This window comes from Thamnophis sirtalis, unplaced genomic scaffold, assembly GCF_051295495.1.
Source record: "Thamnophis sirtalis isolate CommonGarterSnake01/CBP01778 unplaced genomic scaffold, rThaSir2_p1.2 scaffold_5, whole genome shotgun sequence".
Classification (NCBI taxonomy): Eukaryota; Metazoa; Chordata; class Lepidosauria; order Squamata; family Natricidae; genus Thamnophis; species Thamnophis sirtalis.
The window spans coordinates 31697404-31711500 of record NW_028261385.1 but is presented as its reverse complement, the minus strand read 5'-3'; the positions used below and the strand labels follow the sequence as shown (position 1 = coordinate 31711500).

Below are 14097 nucleotides of genomic sequence, written 5' to 3'. Positions count from 1 at the left end.
ATACTCCGAAAAATACAGTATCTAACTTTGTCTGATGACAATTGGCTGCAATCACTCATACCTTGCCCTTTGCCTAGTAAGGAGTCTCATTGAGAAGCATTGCTTTGCTTGCTTCTATAGAAATCTAGACCTGCTGCTTGAGGGATTGTACCTCGTTATCGAACTGCTCCCGCAGAACAGGAGATGCCTGTGACTGATCAGCCTCAACTGAATTTTCACATACTGGCTTCTGAGGCTTACAATTCTGAAGCAAGGGCTCAGCTAGAGCAACATTGTCAGTTTCAAGATCAGAATCACATTCTGAATTATGGTTCATAACAAATATAGTGCTGAGGAATAAAAAAATAATATAAATATTACAAAGACATGTTTTAGTTTAACTAAAAATATTTATTAACAATGTAAAATGTTTAATATTTTACAGTTAGAGCTATTCTGGCATGCCTTATAAGCAATAACACTAAGTTGATGTTCTGACACCATGCTTCAACCTTTACAGGAAACAAAATGGAATAATCTGTTTCACATCAGTGGATTTTATTGTTTCCCACACCATCTTTTAAATTTTCTACTTAAGGTTGTAACATAAACATGTTCAGTTTTTTTCTTTAAAAAAAGTAAAATAGCTATTCCTATGCATTATACAATATGTAGATATTATCTCATATTTACAGGAACAACATATCAATGTTATGTTGCTTATGTATTAGAAATTAAAAAATTGTACTATGATCTTTTATAAGTTGTGTTATAGAGTGGAAGACTAAATATGAATGAGAGCACAAAAAGCAAGTGTATGTTCTCGTACAATATTGGCTCTGTTTATTTTAGCATTTTAGAATTTAAGCACAATTTTGCTCTTCTAAACAGTTTTCTATGGATTAAAATTGCTTAATAGAATATGTTCAAATGTTCATAACATCATACTAGCAAGAGCTACAGTCATACTGTTGCACTGTACATAATTGGTTGTGGCTTGTACACTAAATAAAAAAATCTGCATGTGTTGGTTAATAATCATATTTGCATCTAATACAAAATGATTTAAAGTAGACATGCTGTGTGCCATCAAAAAAAAGTTTAAAAGTTTAAAAATATTATTGATAATGTTTAATTGGGTTTCTGAATTTGGTTGTTGTCAGCAACAAACTCTTTGAAAAGGAAGGAAGAAATATAATAAGGGGCATGTAGAAAACCCATGTGGTAATTTTAGAACAGTGCTTCTCAATTGTAGGAAATTTAAAATGGGTGGATTTCAATTTCCAGAATTCTTCCTGCCAATTCTGAGTGTTGAAGTACACCCATCTTAAAATTCCTGCAGTTGAGAAACACTGACTTAGAACATTTTAACTGATCCCAATAAAGGACATTTTGTAATGGCTGCAGTAATTTATATTCTTCTGAAATGGACCATTTAGCTGGAGACAAGACAGCACAATCCAAAGAATCTTCTCTTCGGTCTTCGCACCAATGGATAAGGAGTCAAGTTTAGCAGGCTGCTATCATCTGTGGTTTGAAATAAAAAGATTAGTGTTAGTCTCAGTAGCAACTGAGCACGGATCTTAATTGCAAAACTGCTGCTTTATTATAAAGCAAGCTGTGAAATCTGGAAGGCTTTAAGAGGAAAACTTGATTCATGGGGAATGGGGAAGTTTTCTTCCAACTTTACTATAATAATACATAGTAATTCTTGTGTACATTTCAATATTGGAATATATTTTATTATGGTTTAGGAGAGAGACACCTTCCTCAATCATATTTGATACCTTCAGGTTTCAGCAATGCCAGCATCTTTAATACTGTTATTATTGCTATTATCAATGATTACTCTGATCTACTTTTGTAACCAAGACATTTATAAGCATATTGAAAATTTAAACAGCAGAAGTGGTTAGAATATCCATTTTCACACAAGAAACTGATCAGCGAAATACTGTATTTTTCAGACTATAAGACGCACCGGAGTGTGAGACGCACCAAGATTTTGAACTGTAAATTTAAAAAAAGTTATTGCACCCTGCAAGCCTCCCAAACCCCCTGCACACCTCATTTTTTGTGAAAAACGGAGCATGCAGAGTTTGAGAGGCCTGCAAAGTGTTCCTGGTGGTTGGGGCAAAAAAGAGCAAAAAAATCCTCCTGGGTGCCCTCCCCAGCACCCAGGAGCCCTTTGCAGGTGTCCCAAACCCTCTGCACATCCATTTTGGCAAAGGGGGCAGGGTTTTGGGAGGCCAAAAATGCTGTATTCAGTGTATAAGATGCACCCAGATTTTCACCCTCTTTTTTGGGGGGGGAAAGGTGCATCTTATACTCCAAAAAATATGGTATGTGAGAACAGGAAGGAGTGGGAGCTAAAGTACATGATACTGTATATAACAGCAGATGTAGTATACACTTTTAGGCTTTATTTTAGCTGGGGTAAGGAGGAAGCCAGAGGTAAAGAACCTGTTCCTTTCCAACATTGTTGAACCCTTCAGCAATCCTAGCCAGAGTGACAAAATCAGAGGATGCATAGGGTTCAGCAACAGCTGTAAGGTCATGTCCCTCAGTTATATTTTTAGCTTCAAAATATAAACTAAAGAAAAAAAAAGAAAGACAAAGATGGTGCAGATAGTCTTCACTTACTGACCACTACTTCAACAACTTATGATGGTATTAAACAAGGGGACGTAGGGCAGGTTCTTGAAATTGAGGTTGCTTGGCAACTGCTGTGCTTGTATGACAGCTGCAATGTCCTGTGGTCAAGTGATGATCATTTGCGACAGCTGACTTCTGACAAGCAAATTCAATGGGGAAACCGGCAGGAAACCACAAGTCGTGGATACATAACATCGTACCTTACAACCTCAGTGACTGCTAATTACTGCAGTTAGAACTGTTGTCATAAGTTGGGTGAGGTCAGTGGGGTTCCCCCCCTCATTTTATAATCTTATTTCATAGCATTAGGGTGCAATTGATGAGTACACCTTTACAGCAACGTGAAAGAATAGATGGAGTATTTTGAGTGGAGAAGCCTCCCACCAAACTCATGACTGTATAGTACTATATTGGATGCATTATCCTAAGTACTTTAGCCCAGACAGCACAGTTGTTTGCTAAGGTAAGTAGGCGTCTAGTGTACAATATCTGCAGGTCATAGAATAGACAAAAGCTGCTTAGGTAAAGGTTCTCCTCGCAGATATGTGCTAGTTGTTCCCAACTTTAGGGGACAGTGCTCATCTCTGTTTCAAAGCAGAAGAGTCAGCACTGTCCGAAGATACCTCTGTGGTCATGTGGCTGGCATGACTAAACACTGAGGGCGCACGGGATGCTGTTACCTTTCCACCAAAGGTGGTTCCTATTTTTCTACTTGCATTTTGAACTGCTAGGTTGGCAGAAGTTGGGAAAAGTAACGGTAGCTCACTCCATTACGTGGCCCTAGGTATTCGAACTACTGACCTTTCTGATGAACAAGCTCAGCATCTTAGCTTCTGAGCCACCACATCCCTAAAAAACTATTTAAAAGTGGATAAAAAACCACCATGACCCTTGAGTCCTGTTCTGAAGTGGAAATAATCAAAACTGTATTGTAAGCTCTACATTAGATTTAATATTTTTTTTAAATAACACCTCCAAATTCCCATAATAATTTTTTAAAAAAATGCAAGAAAATTCTGGCTCCAGAATTTTGGTACCATCACCTTCATAATGCCTCAAAGAATGTTAAGCATAATAGACTCCGTGGCATGGGAACCAACAACAGATATCACGTGTTTTGAGGCATCCAAACTAGTTTATAAGAAATTCATTTACTATTACTGAAAGGAATTTAGACTGCCCACTCAACAATCGTATTGATAAATACAGAAAAGAAAACCTTACCTTGATTTTTCAATGGTAAAGGCATAGTCTCCCTGAGTTTACTTAAAAGGTTTTTCATTTCTCTCATATCCCTGCAGAAATAAAACAAAGAACTTAAATAAAGGCCTATTTATACATTCTAGAATACAATAATAAACTACGGATTTTTTTTAAAAAATGAGTATATACATAAAGCAAGTATGGTATCAACACAGTTTAAATAAATATCAGCTTTTACTTTGAGACTATTCTAACAATAAGAGCAACAATAAAAAACCATAAGAAGGAAGAATTAGAGAGTGGTAAGGATGGCATCAATACATATTCAAAATCTATTTATTTTGGATGTGTGATATTTCTAATACTTATTTAAATGTTTATAGTCCAGACCAATCATAATGGAATGCAATGAATAAATATTCAAATCAATCTTTATTACAATCAAATCTTTATTACTGCACAAAAATTAAAAACCTATGAGAATAAAAACCAGCAATAAAAAACAAGCACACCATCGTGATATACTGTACGTTGACAAGTATACATCAGGCAATTTACAGCAAATGTACATCAGTATCATTCAGCTTTATTAGTTTTGCTCACAAAACTGAGATCAGTTACCATTTATTTAGGTATCTAGCAGCGGTGAAATGTTACCGGTTCACCCAAACCAGTAGTAAAAAAATGCTTTAAAAAAGTAAAGAAAAAAAAGTTTCAATGATCGCGTGGCACAGCTGATTATTTTTTTACTTTTTAAAGCATTTTTTAACTACCGGTTTGGGAGAAAAAAAAAGTTTTAAAAAAGTTTGGTGTGCATGCGGGTGCAAGCAAACCAGTAGCAGACTTCAGAGCATTTCACCTCTCGTATGTAGTGCTGCATTTTTTTTCCAGCTGTGATACTGAAACTATGGAATAGCTTTGACGAATTCTATTAAATAAATATAGAAGTAAAAATAAATAAATTTAAGAACACAATCAGATCTCCCCCCCAAAAGCACACACCTCTCGGTGTTTTCAATATCTGTGGAAACCTGCCATAAATGTTGTTGTATTTCTACTGGCGAAGATGATGTTTCTTCCAAAATAGGAGCTTCCGAACTCTCCTCTAACTTACTGTCAAGGCTCTTGGGTGCTGCACAGGTCTCCATCCCTTTGAAGAAAAGCACCAAACAAAACATATTTAATCACAAAGATGATATGTCAATATTGTTAGGTAAGCTCCCCGTTGGGAGAGCGAGTACGTTCAGCGAAGCGTTGTTAGAATTGTGTTGGAGAACACACAAACCACCATACAGAGACACTGCAGTTTAAATAGGCTTTTACTTTCAGAAATAGAGGTATCAGAGTCCATCAAATGGTGCAAGTCATACACGGATAATTTAGTCAGTCATCAATGTCTTTCATTTAAGGGACAATTCAAATAACATAGTCCAGTATTATATAATCAGTTCAGTACTCAAAGTTTGCTACCAGTTGCAAAACTTATAATAGCTCACGGCACTTTCTAACAGCCAGCTTCCACAACACTCAGATCAGATCAGCCCAGCATCTAACGAACAGAGAACTAACAATCATTCTGGCTCCCTCTTATGGCCAATTGAGAAAAACAGCAACCAATCACATTTTACAGTATGATTTAAAGAAACAGGTACAGCATTGCTATATGATTTATATATTGCCAACCCAACCGTTAGATTATATTCCTAACAAATATCTTTTCCCTAATCCTTTTACTTGCCTCTGCTTAATTTTGGTGCTATAAATAAATTACATAAACAAACCATTTTTCAGGCCCAAGCAATCAAGAACAACATGTGGAACTACTTCTGAGTAGATTACTTTTTGTTTGCCTACAAATAGAATCTTACCAGCAGTAACTATAGATACACTCTGTGAATTTCTAGGGAGGATCTCACCTGGTTCTCTTCCTGCCTACCAGAGATTCCTAGCTCCCTATATTTTTGCCTTCTGGGAAAAAGATCCTCCCTCCTATGGCTCCAGACCACATTCCACTTGTATGTTTGACAATATGACAAATTGAATAATACTAGGAAAAAGTAAAGGTTCCCCTGACACATATGTGCTAGTCATTCCTGACTCTAGGGAGCGGTGCTCATCTCCATTTCAAAGCTGAAGAGCCAGTGCTGTCTGAAGACGTTTCCGTGGTCATGTGGCCAGCATGACTAAATGCCAAAGGCGCACAGAACACTGTTACTTTCCCACCAAAGGTGGTTCCTATTTTTCTATTCCTATTTTGAATCCCACCACTGCATGAATTGGCCAAAAAGACAAGTATCAGCTATGCCAGTGATGGCTAACCTTTTCCAGACCGAGTGCCCAAAGCGCGTTTCCGTGTGAACCCCCAAAATACAATGCATGCACGAGTCTGAGCATGTGTCCCACTCCCAGGTATGCGCATCTCTCCTGCACGTGCCCCACCCTCCATTCATGTGTGTACCCCTGCACGGACACTTCCCCCACGCATGCACCCCCTGCATGTGCCCCCCACATGTGCATGCACCCCCACATGCATTCTGCCCCATGCGCATGCATAGCAGAGATTCTACGACCAGCTGGTCGGTGAGAGGCATGTGCGCACACACAGCAAAGCTGAACTAGGGCGGCGCCCTCATGTGCTACCTGTGACACCTGTGCCATAGGTTCACCATCACGGACCTATGCTATACTCTTAACATTTAAAATGCATACTCATTTATAGAAGAGGCCAATAGTGTACATGTGTATCAAAAAAGTCAAGATGATACTCACAAGCAAAACCTCTTATGAGGCATGTAAAAATGTTCAACTGCATGGTCACAACCATTATCCTGACTGATTTTGATCCCTGTGATATGGCCAACAGTCCAAAAGGCCCATTCTTGACCAAAGCTTTTTCAATTTATAAACAGAAAACTGAGTTCTCTAAGTTTATATGTGTCTCCTGGGTTAGGAAGAGTCCTAGAATCACCCCATAAGTTCTTCCACACAGTGGGGCAGTCTGCAAACAGACTCTGAAATCACACACAAGTGCCAGGCCACATCTACAAAAGCCGGGAGGTGGGGCTTGAAAAACCAGCCTTTGGGGCATTTTTTAAAATGAATAATAAATTACACCTTTCACTTCTTAAACACTTTATTTATTATATTTACTAAGCTAAAAGAAGCTCTTTTCAGTCACAGCCTCTTATTCCTTTGTAAAGATCTGTGCCACTTTCAGGGACATCATTATTGTTGAATGAGGAGGAGGAGGAGGGCTGCTAGAGTTGACCCAAATTAAAGAAACGTGGACTACTTTTTTTCTTTCTTTGATGGAGTAATATAAAGAATTAAAGGAATCTATTTTGTCATTTCCATGAATCTGCCACATTTATTTGATTGATTATAATTTACAATTTTATTAAAGAATCTAACAAAAAAGATAGTTTGATGAAGCATAGTGATATAGATGATGACAATTTAGAAAGATTAATAAGTGCAAATAGAAATATATGTCATTTCCCACAACAGGGAAAAATGGATTAGGTTAAGATGGTGATATAAACTGTTTTTAACAAAGACATTTAAGTTGATCTTGTTTTTACTGGATATTGCTTCTGGTTTTTATTCTTGAAACAGAAAAAAAATGAAATTTAGAATTTAGTAAAGATTTAGTAGAAGGTTTAGTAATTCTCTACTTATAGAATTGGTTTGTAATAATTATAGTAGTGTAAAAAACTGAGGTCATAAATTATTAGCATTTTACTTTGTTGGAAAGGTTCAGAAGTCAACACCATTTTTCTCTCCTTTTTTTTAACCTGCACTTCCCCCTCTTTTTAAATCTTTTAATTTAAAATGAAGAGAGAAAAAAATGGCTGACAAACTACGTGGCTTATACAGCTATGGACCTGCTGAAGTTTTGAACCTTGGGAAATATCAAGCATGCAAAGAAGAAAAGGGAAAAGTGATTTCCATTGGTGAAAAAGTGCTGGGTTTCACATTTTGTTACCACTGGTTCTCCACCCAAGCATGCGCTCCCCACTTCTGCGCATGCTCCCGGCCTTCTGTGCATGTGCTTTGCTCATGTTAGCGCCTTTTGCGCATGCACCCGGCCTCAAAAACATGACTAAATAGGACAGCATAGAGCCAGGGTCTGTGGGCGGCCCACCCGCAATTTCCGCTGTTGATTTTTTTTTTAAAGCCGTTTAAGCAAAAATGCCCTGCTTTGGAGAGAATTGGTGAAATAGCTCATCCCTGTTAACAGAAATAGCTTGACTCAAGAGGGTAAAACAGAAGTAACAGGCTACTTCCTTCAGCTTCAAAAAGGAGACAGAAAGAAAGAAATGCCTTCTCTCGGTAATTCAGAAGGCTCCATTGCCCAGGATTCCTTCTATTTCAATCAACTCTTCAAATCTGCTTGAATTTGAAGGACATTGCAAATAATGACTCCTTTTAGTCAGTATCGATGCCACGAGGAGTACAAAATGCATTCAACTGTCTGTCAGCAATGTCCCCCTTACAAATACTTGACTGCCGCCGGGCAATTGCTCCACCTTGTTCAGGACAAAATGGTTATGAAGTGGCTTTGAAGTGGCACCTGTGAACAGATAGGCATTTCCAACACTCATCACAGCAGAAGCTCGTAAATAGACACCCAAGTTCTCTTGGTGACTGTGTTTCTTTTTTTGTTGTTTGCCTCAGCCATCACATTTCCTCCCCAATTCGTCTTTTTAAAAGTGCATGTGGAAGAGTAGACTTAGAGGGTGAAATAATTAAAAATCAGCATGTGAATTGCTTGGGCAAAAGATGCATAAGCATCTGCTTCAAGTGATCATTCAGACCAGTGTTTCTGGTCAATTTCCTTGGCTGGGAAATTGTGGGAGCTGAACTCTTAAGTTATCAAGGTGGAGAAACACTGATTAGACCAGAGGTGTCAAACTCAAGGCCCATGGGCCAGACCTGGCCCATGGAGTAATTAGATCTGGACTGCGGGGCTGCCCTGGAAGCAGTGAAGGATTGGCCTATGGTGCTTCTTCCAGCGAAAACGGGCTCCTGAGCTCCACTTTCGGCTGCCACGGCCTCTGGCAACCCTCTGCCAGTGAAAATGGAGCTCCAGGGTTGCAGGAGGCTGTGGCAGCTGAAAATTGAGCTCAGGAGTCCGTTTTCACTGGAAGAGCACTCGGGCCACCACAGGCACCCCTCACAGGAGTGATATTGAGCTGGCCACACCCACTCTGGCCCCTCCACTCTGGCCTCCCGAGTTCAAACACAACCCTGATGCAGCACTCAATGAAATTGAGTTTGAAACCCCTGGATTAGGCAAATGGAAAGAAATTTGCTACAAAGCACTTGGCCATGTTTTTGTTTGTCTGTGTGCCTGCACGCGCATATCAGAGAATTGTTGGAAAAATATTCAAAGCAGGGAAGTTACTAAAGATGTGGATTAATTAACATATGTAAGATGGACAGCTACATAAATGAAATAAATCAACGAATAATCATAATGGAGTAATATGAAGTGTATATATTTGTTATATAAATAAAATGATTTCTTCTAGGCCAAAAGTTAATGAAGCGAACAAAAAAAATAAATTTCCTACATGCTAGAAATTCAAATGAGGCAACTGCAAATTTCTTCACTTAAGGAAGAGAAGTTAAATGTGTAAATATAAATGGTTTTGTAGAAGTGCTTGTAAAAAAGACTTTGGAGTAATAGTCATTATAATCAAAAGATAAATCAGCACATTTAATTTCTAATGATGTGACATTACAAGTATGCATGTATATAATTTATCACTTCCTTGATTTTAGTGGATTCTAGATGAGTTACAGAGAATTAATAATACATAAAACAAGAATAATGAACAATACATTTTAATTTCTTTTGATTTGTGAATGGCTCATTTTGATTACTGTGTCCAGTTCAGCCTGTCATATTGACGGTAATAAGAACTACCAAAGAAACTAGACATCAATCATTAGGAGGACAAGGGAGGCATTAGATATATTTATTATTTATCTAAAGGGATGTGATAGTAAACAGAAGACCAAGACACATTCTGTTACATTAAATGCAGATGATGCATTTAATTAACAGAAAGCACTTTCCAAGTGACTTCTTAGTAGCAGAAGTCTAGTATAGCCTTTATTGTCATTGTACATCATTATACAATGAAATTGGTTAAGTATGACAGAATGTATAGATATACTTAGAAAGTAGATGAATTCACCACTAAATGAGTCAAGGAGACTGGAGAGTCTTTGGTCAAGAATACTTTAATTTATGTTTCTGCAAGAAACTTATCTACGATTTGGCATTTCTTTTATTTGACAACTTGAGGCTGTGCAAGCAGCACAGAGGTGGAACTCTCACAGTTCTACCACGATCTATTTATACAATATTCTCCAGGAAAAGCTGCTCACATCAGCTTTGTGACATAAGCACAGGGTTTGCTAGCAAGTTACTCCTTGAAATAAACAGGCAAGCTAGATGATATATATCCCAACTTGTGCCACTTAGCAGGAGTTACTGGAATAACATTCTATAGGACTTAAGAAAGAAGAGCATAGGGGGCTGAGTGAACACTGTGGGAAAACTTTAAAAAATTAAAAGCATTTGTGCGTTAAAAGTGTGACATTCTTATAGAAAAGTGTTTTGTAAGTAATAACAGGAGGAATAAGTCCTGTGGATAATTTCTTTTTACTTTCTTAATTCTGGCAAATATGAATTTACCAAAAAATGATGAGGGGCTGTGCTATTTTTGTGCGGCATAGTAGTGCTTTCAAAAGCACTCCTTTCCTTTTCTCTCCCCCTAAGAATATCCGCAGAGCAAGCCGTGCAGAGTTGAGTTCCTAAGGTTTGGCTTCTGCTCAATTAGTGTGTAGGAGGAAGGCATCGTGCTTGCAAGAGAAGGGCACATCTGGATTATAAACAGCTCAGTGTTTCTTTTTGCAAAAGAACTATTTTAGTTTCAATATGTTTACTGCCCCCATACAAGGAGGTTGATTTTATTTCTGTAGATTAGCTCCCTGAAGGAAGAAAATGGACCTAGGTAGCAAGGGGAACTTTACAAATGATATAAAAAGCAACAGGGAACCTTAAGTTTTGATTTTGCAAAATTGTTTTGTATCCACAAGGCAAGAAAAATCAGCAAAGCATCCAACTGCACAGCTTGCTGAAGTTGATCACCTGTCTTCCTGAGTTTAGGGGGTCAGAGACCTGATGATGTTACATTTAATCATAGTTACACATTCTTGGGAACATATTAATAAGGAAAACAAGTGCAGCCAGGTGAAAAATTAATTGGTACACATCTCCCAGATAATTGTGTAGTAATGCAATTTGACTATATAGCACAGATTCAGAACCCCAGTGCCTGGAAATAAAATAATATTCAGAGTTAAACATGGAAGATGCAGTTGCAAATAGCTGCTGTATGTTAGATCAACTGTGATGCCTTTTATGTGTCAATTAATAACGCAATGATACCACTCTTACGTTCAGAAGATTAGGAGTGCTTGGTGGACATCACCTTCCTTAATACTGAGAACAAAGGCACAGCTTGAAGCCTCTTAGAAACAGTTTAGTTTAGTTTACCTTATTGTCATTCCACATGGTACAACGAAATTAAATGCAGTCTTCAGTATACATTATAACTATGAAAATAAAAACACAAACATACATCCTTTACTTTCTATATAATTGAAATTGAAAATCCGATATTGCACTATACCATAGAATTCAATGTGGTTATTGCCCTGGAATAGAAGCTGTTTTTCAGCCTATTTGTCCTTGTTTTTATTATCCTGTACCGTCTGCCAGATGGTAATAGTTCAAAAAAAGGGTACCCAGGATGAGATGGATCTTTAAGAATGTTTTGAACTTTCTTAAGGCAGCGGGAACTATAAAGTTCTTCCAAAGAGGGGAGAGGGCAACGAATGATCCTCTGGGCAATGACGTTAACCCTCTGGAGTGCTATCCCATCTGCCACTGTGCAATTGGCAAACCATACACAGGTGCAATAAGTTAAAATACTCTCTATGGTGCAGCAGTAGACAGTCACCAGCAGTTTTTCATTCAATTGTTGTTTCCTGAGAAGTCTCAGGTAGTATAATCTCTGCTGGGCCCTTTTGACCAGTGTTGCAATGTGAGTGCCTCAGGTCAGGCCCTCTTTTAAGGTAACACCTAGAAATTTAAAATTGGCCACTTGCTCCACTCGGTCTCCATTAATAAGCAAGGGCTGGATAGGGTTTCCCAGCATTAACGAGAGAATTATTCAGAAATTCTGTTCCATTAGTACATGAAGTACATTAGTCTATTTCCTTCTACTGGATTGTCTCGCTATGTATTCAGGAGCCACTTTGCTTCTTACATCTAGTGTAATATGCTTGCTTTGATTGGCAGTAATTTCAGGTCCTGGCCAGACCTTCATATTGTTTTCTATTTGGTAAGTGGAGATGCAGAGACCAATAATATTGATGTCATTAAGTCCTGACCTAATCCCCCTCCCTTATAAATTGCCATTTCACCAACTACCAGAACTAAGAAGTAGAGTCACTTCAACAATTCTGCTTCAGACTTTCCCCCTCTTTGATTTGTTTCTGTCTTAATTAATTTTTATGAGAATTCTGTGCTCTTAAGAAATTATTTATTAAATTTATATGCCACCCATCTTGCATAAAAGCAACTCTAAGTAGATTGAAAAAAATGTGTTTTTCTATGCTCCTCCACTTCTTTCCATTCCCTAATTTTCCTTTCATGCCCTATCTTTCAAATCAAACTTGAAAGGATTGACTTTTCTCTTTCTGTTAAACAGCATACTAAAATATTATAAAGGAGCAAATAAAAAAGAAGACAAATGGCTAACTGAGAGCGCCTTACATGCTATTTTTAGCTGTTATATACTTATAGCTTCTACACTGGGTGGAAAGACAAACTGCATATGAATCTCCCACCCACAACCTCAAAACGTAAGAGGAACAAGCTTGATATCGTTCCTTCCCCCAAGTAGCAATAACAATTACGACTTATATACCGCTTCATAGTGCTTTACAGCCCTCTCTAAGCGGTTTACAGAGTCAGCATATTGCCTCCAACAATCTGGGCCCTCATTTTACCCACCTCAGAAGGATGAAGGCTGGTTCAATCTTGAGCCTGGTGAGATTTGAACTGCCAAATTGCAGGCAGCTGGCAGTCAGGAGAAGTAACCTGCAGTACTGCACTCTAACCACTGCGCATTTGCACAGCATTTGCAAATAATACTGACCCTTGATGCTACAGATTGAGATATTGTTCATGATGAAATTAGTCTTACGCTTGTTATTTAACGTCACAGAATGCTGTCAATGCTCCTCCTCCATTAAAAAATAATATAAATGGTACAACCATGGCTTAAATTACAACTGCATCAGGGAGGAAGCAGGCAATTAATGTTCCAGTCTCCCTTTTCTACAACATACTGCAGATTTTATAGTCATTGCCCTTTTGAAAATCACTTTGTTCGGAGAGGAAAGAAAGAACGCTCCAAATTTTCATCTAACCATGATCTAGTTACAGAACTCTAGATGATCAGTAGATGGCAACCAAGTGTTTTAAACATGGAGGCTCTATTTCTCATGAGTAAAAGCAAAATGCTAGAGGCATGTAGGTATTTTGTTTATTTATATCCCAACTTATAGTATTATTTTTATAAATAACTCAAAGCGGCAAACATACTCCTTTCTCTTCCCTAATTTTCTCCATCACACCAACCATTTAAGGTGAATTGGGCTGAGAGAGAGATTGATGAGCCCAAAGTCATGCTGACTGTGGAATTCTAGGAGCTGAAGTACAAATAACTTAAAGTTGTTGAAATTGAGAAACACCGCTCTAGAGCAGGGTGTCAAACTCAAGGTACTTAGATCTAGCTCGCGGGTCTGCCCTGGAATCAGTGAAGGACCAGCCCAGGGTTCTTCTGCCAGCGAAAATGGGCTCCCGAGCTCCGTTTTTGGCTGCCCAGGTCTTCTGCAACATTCTGCCACTGAAAATGGAGCTTGCACACGGCCCTTCGAGTTACATTTTCTCTGGCACAGTCTCTGCAAGAGACTGTGTGGCAGCCAAAAATAGAGCTTGTGAACCTGTTTTCACTGGCAGAGTGCTTGGGCCACCACAGACATCCCTGACAAGAGTGACATCGAGCTGGCCACGCCCACCCTGGCCATGACCACCCCAGTCCCCCGAGGCCAAACACAACCCTGATGCGGCCCTTAATGAAATCAAGTTTGACCCTCCTGCTCTAGAGGAAT

General features: G+C 38.5%; 1 protein-coding gene across 3 annotated transcripts in view; it reads right to left on the bottom strand.

Annotated features, from left to right (window-relative positions):
- Positions 1 to 369: 369 nt before the first annotated feature.
- RGS7BP (regulator of G protein signaling 7 binding protein) overlaps positions 370 to 14097 on the bottom strand; it is a 56029-nt gene continuing 42301 nt past the window's right edge. For 2 of the 3 annotated variants that reach the window (XM_014060345.2, XM_087715560.1), the window contains exons 4-6: positions 4840 to 4987; positions 3859 to 3929; positions 370 to 1506 (exon numbers count right to left, since the gene is read on the bottom strand). In XM_014060345.2, coding sequence (XP_013915820.1) covers positions 1415 to 1506; positions 3859 to 3929; positions 4840 to 4987 — 311 coding nt within the window. In that variant the 3' untranslated portion in view covers positions 370 to 1414. The remainder of the gene's footprint in view (positions 1507 to 3858; positions 3930 to 4839; positions 4988 to 14097) is intronic. The other variant, XM_087715558.1, reaches the window with a different exon arrangement.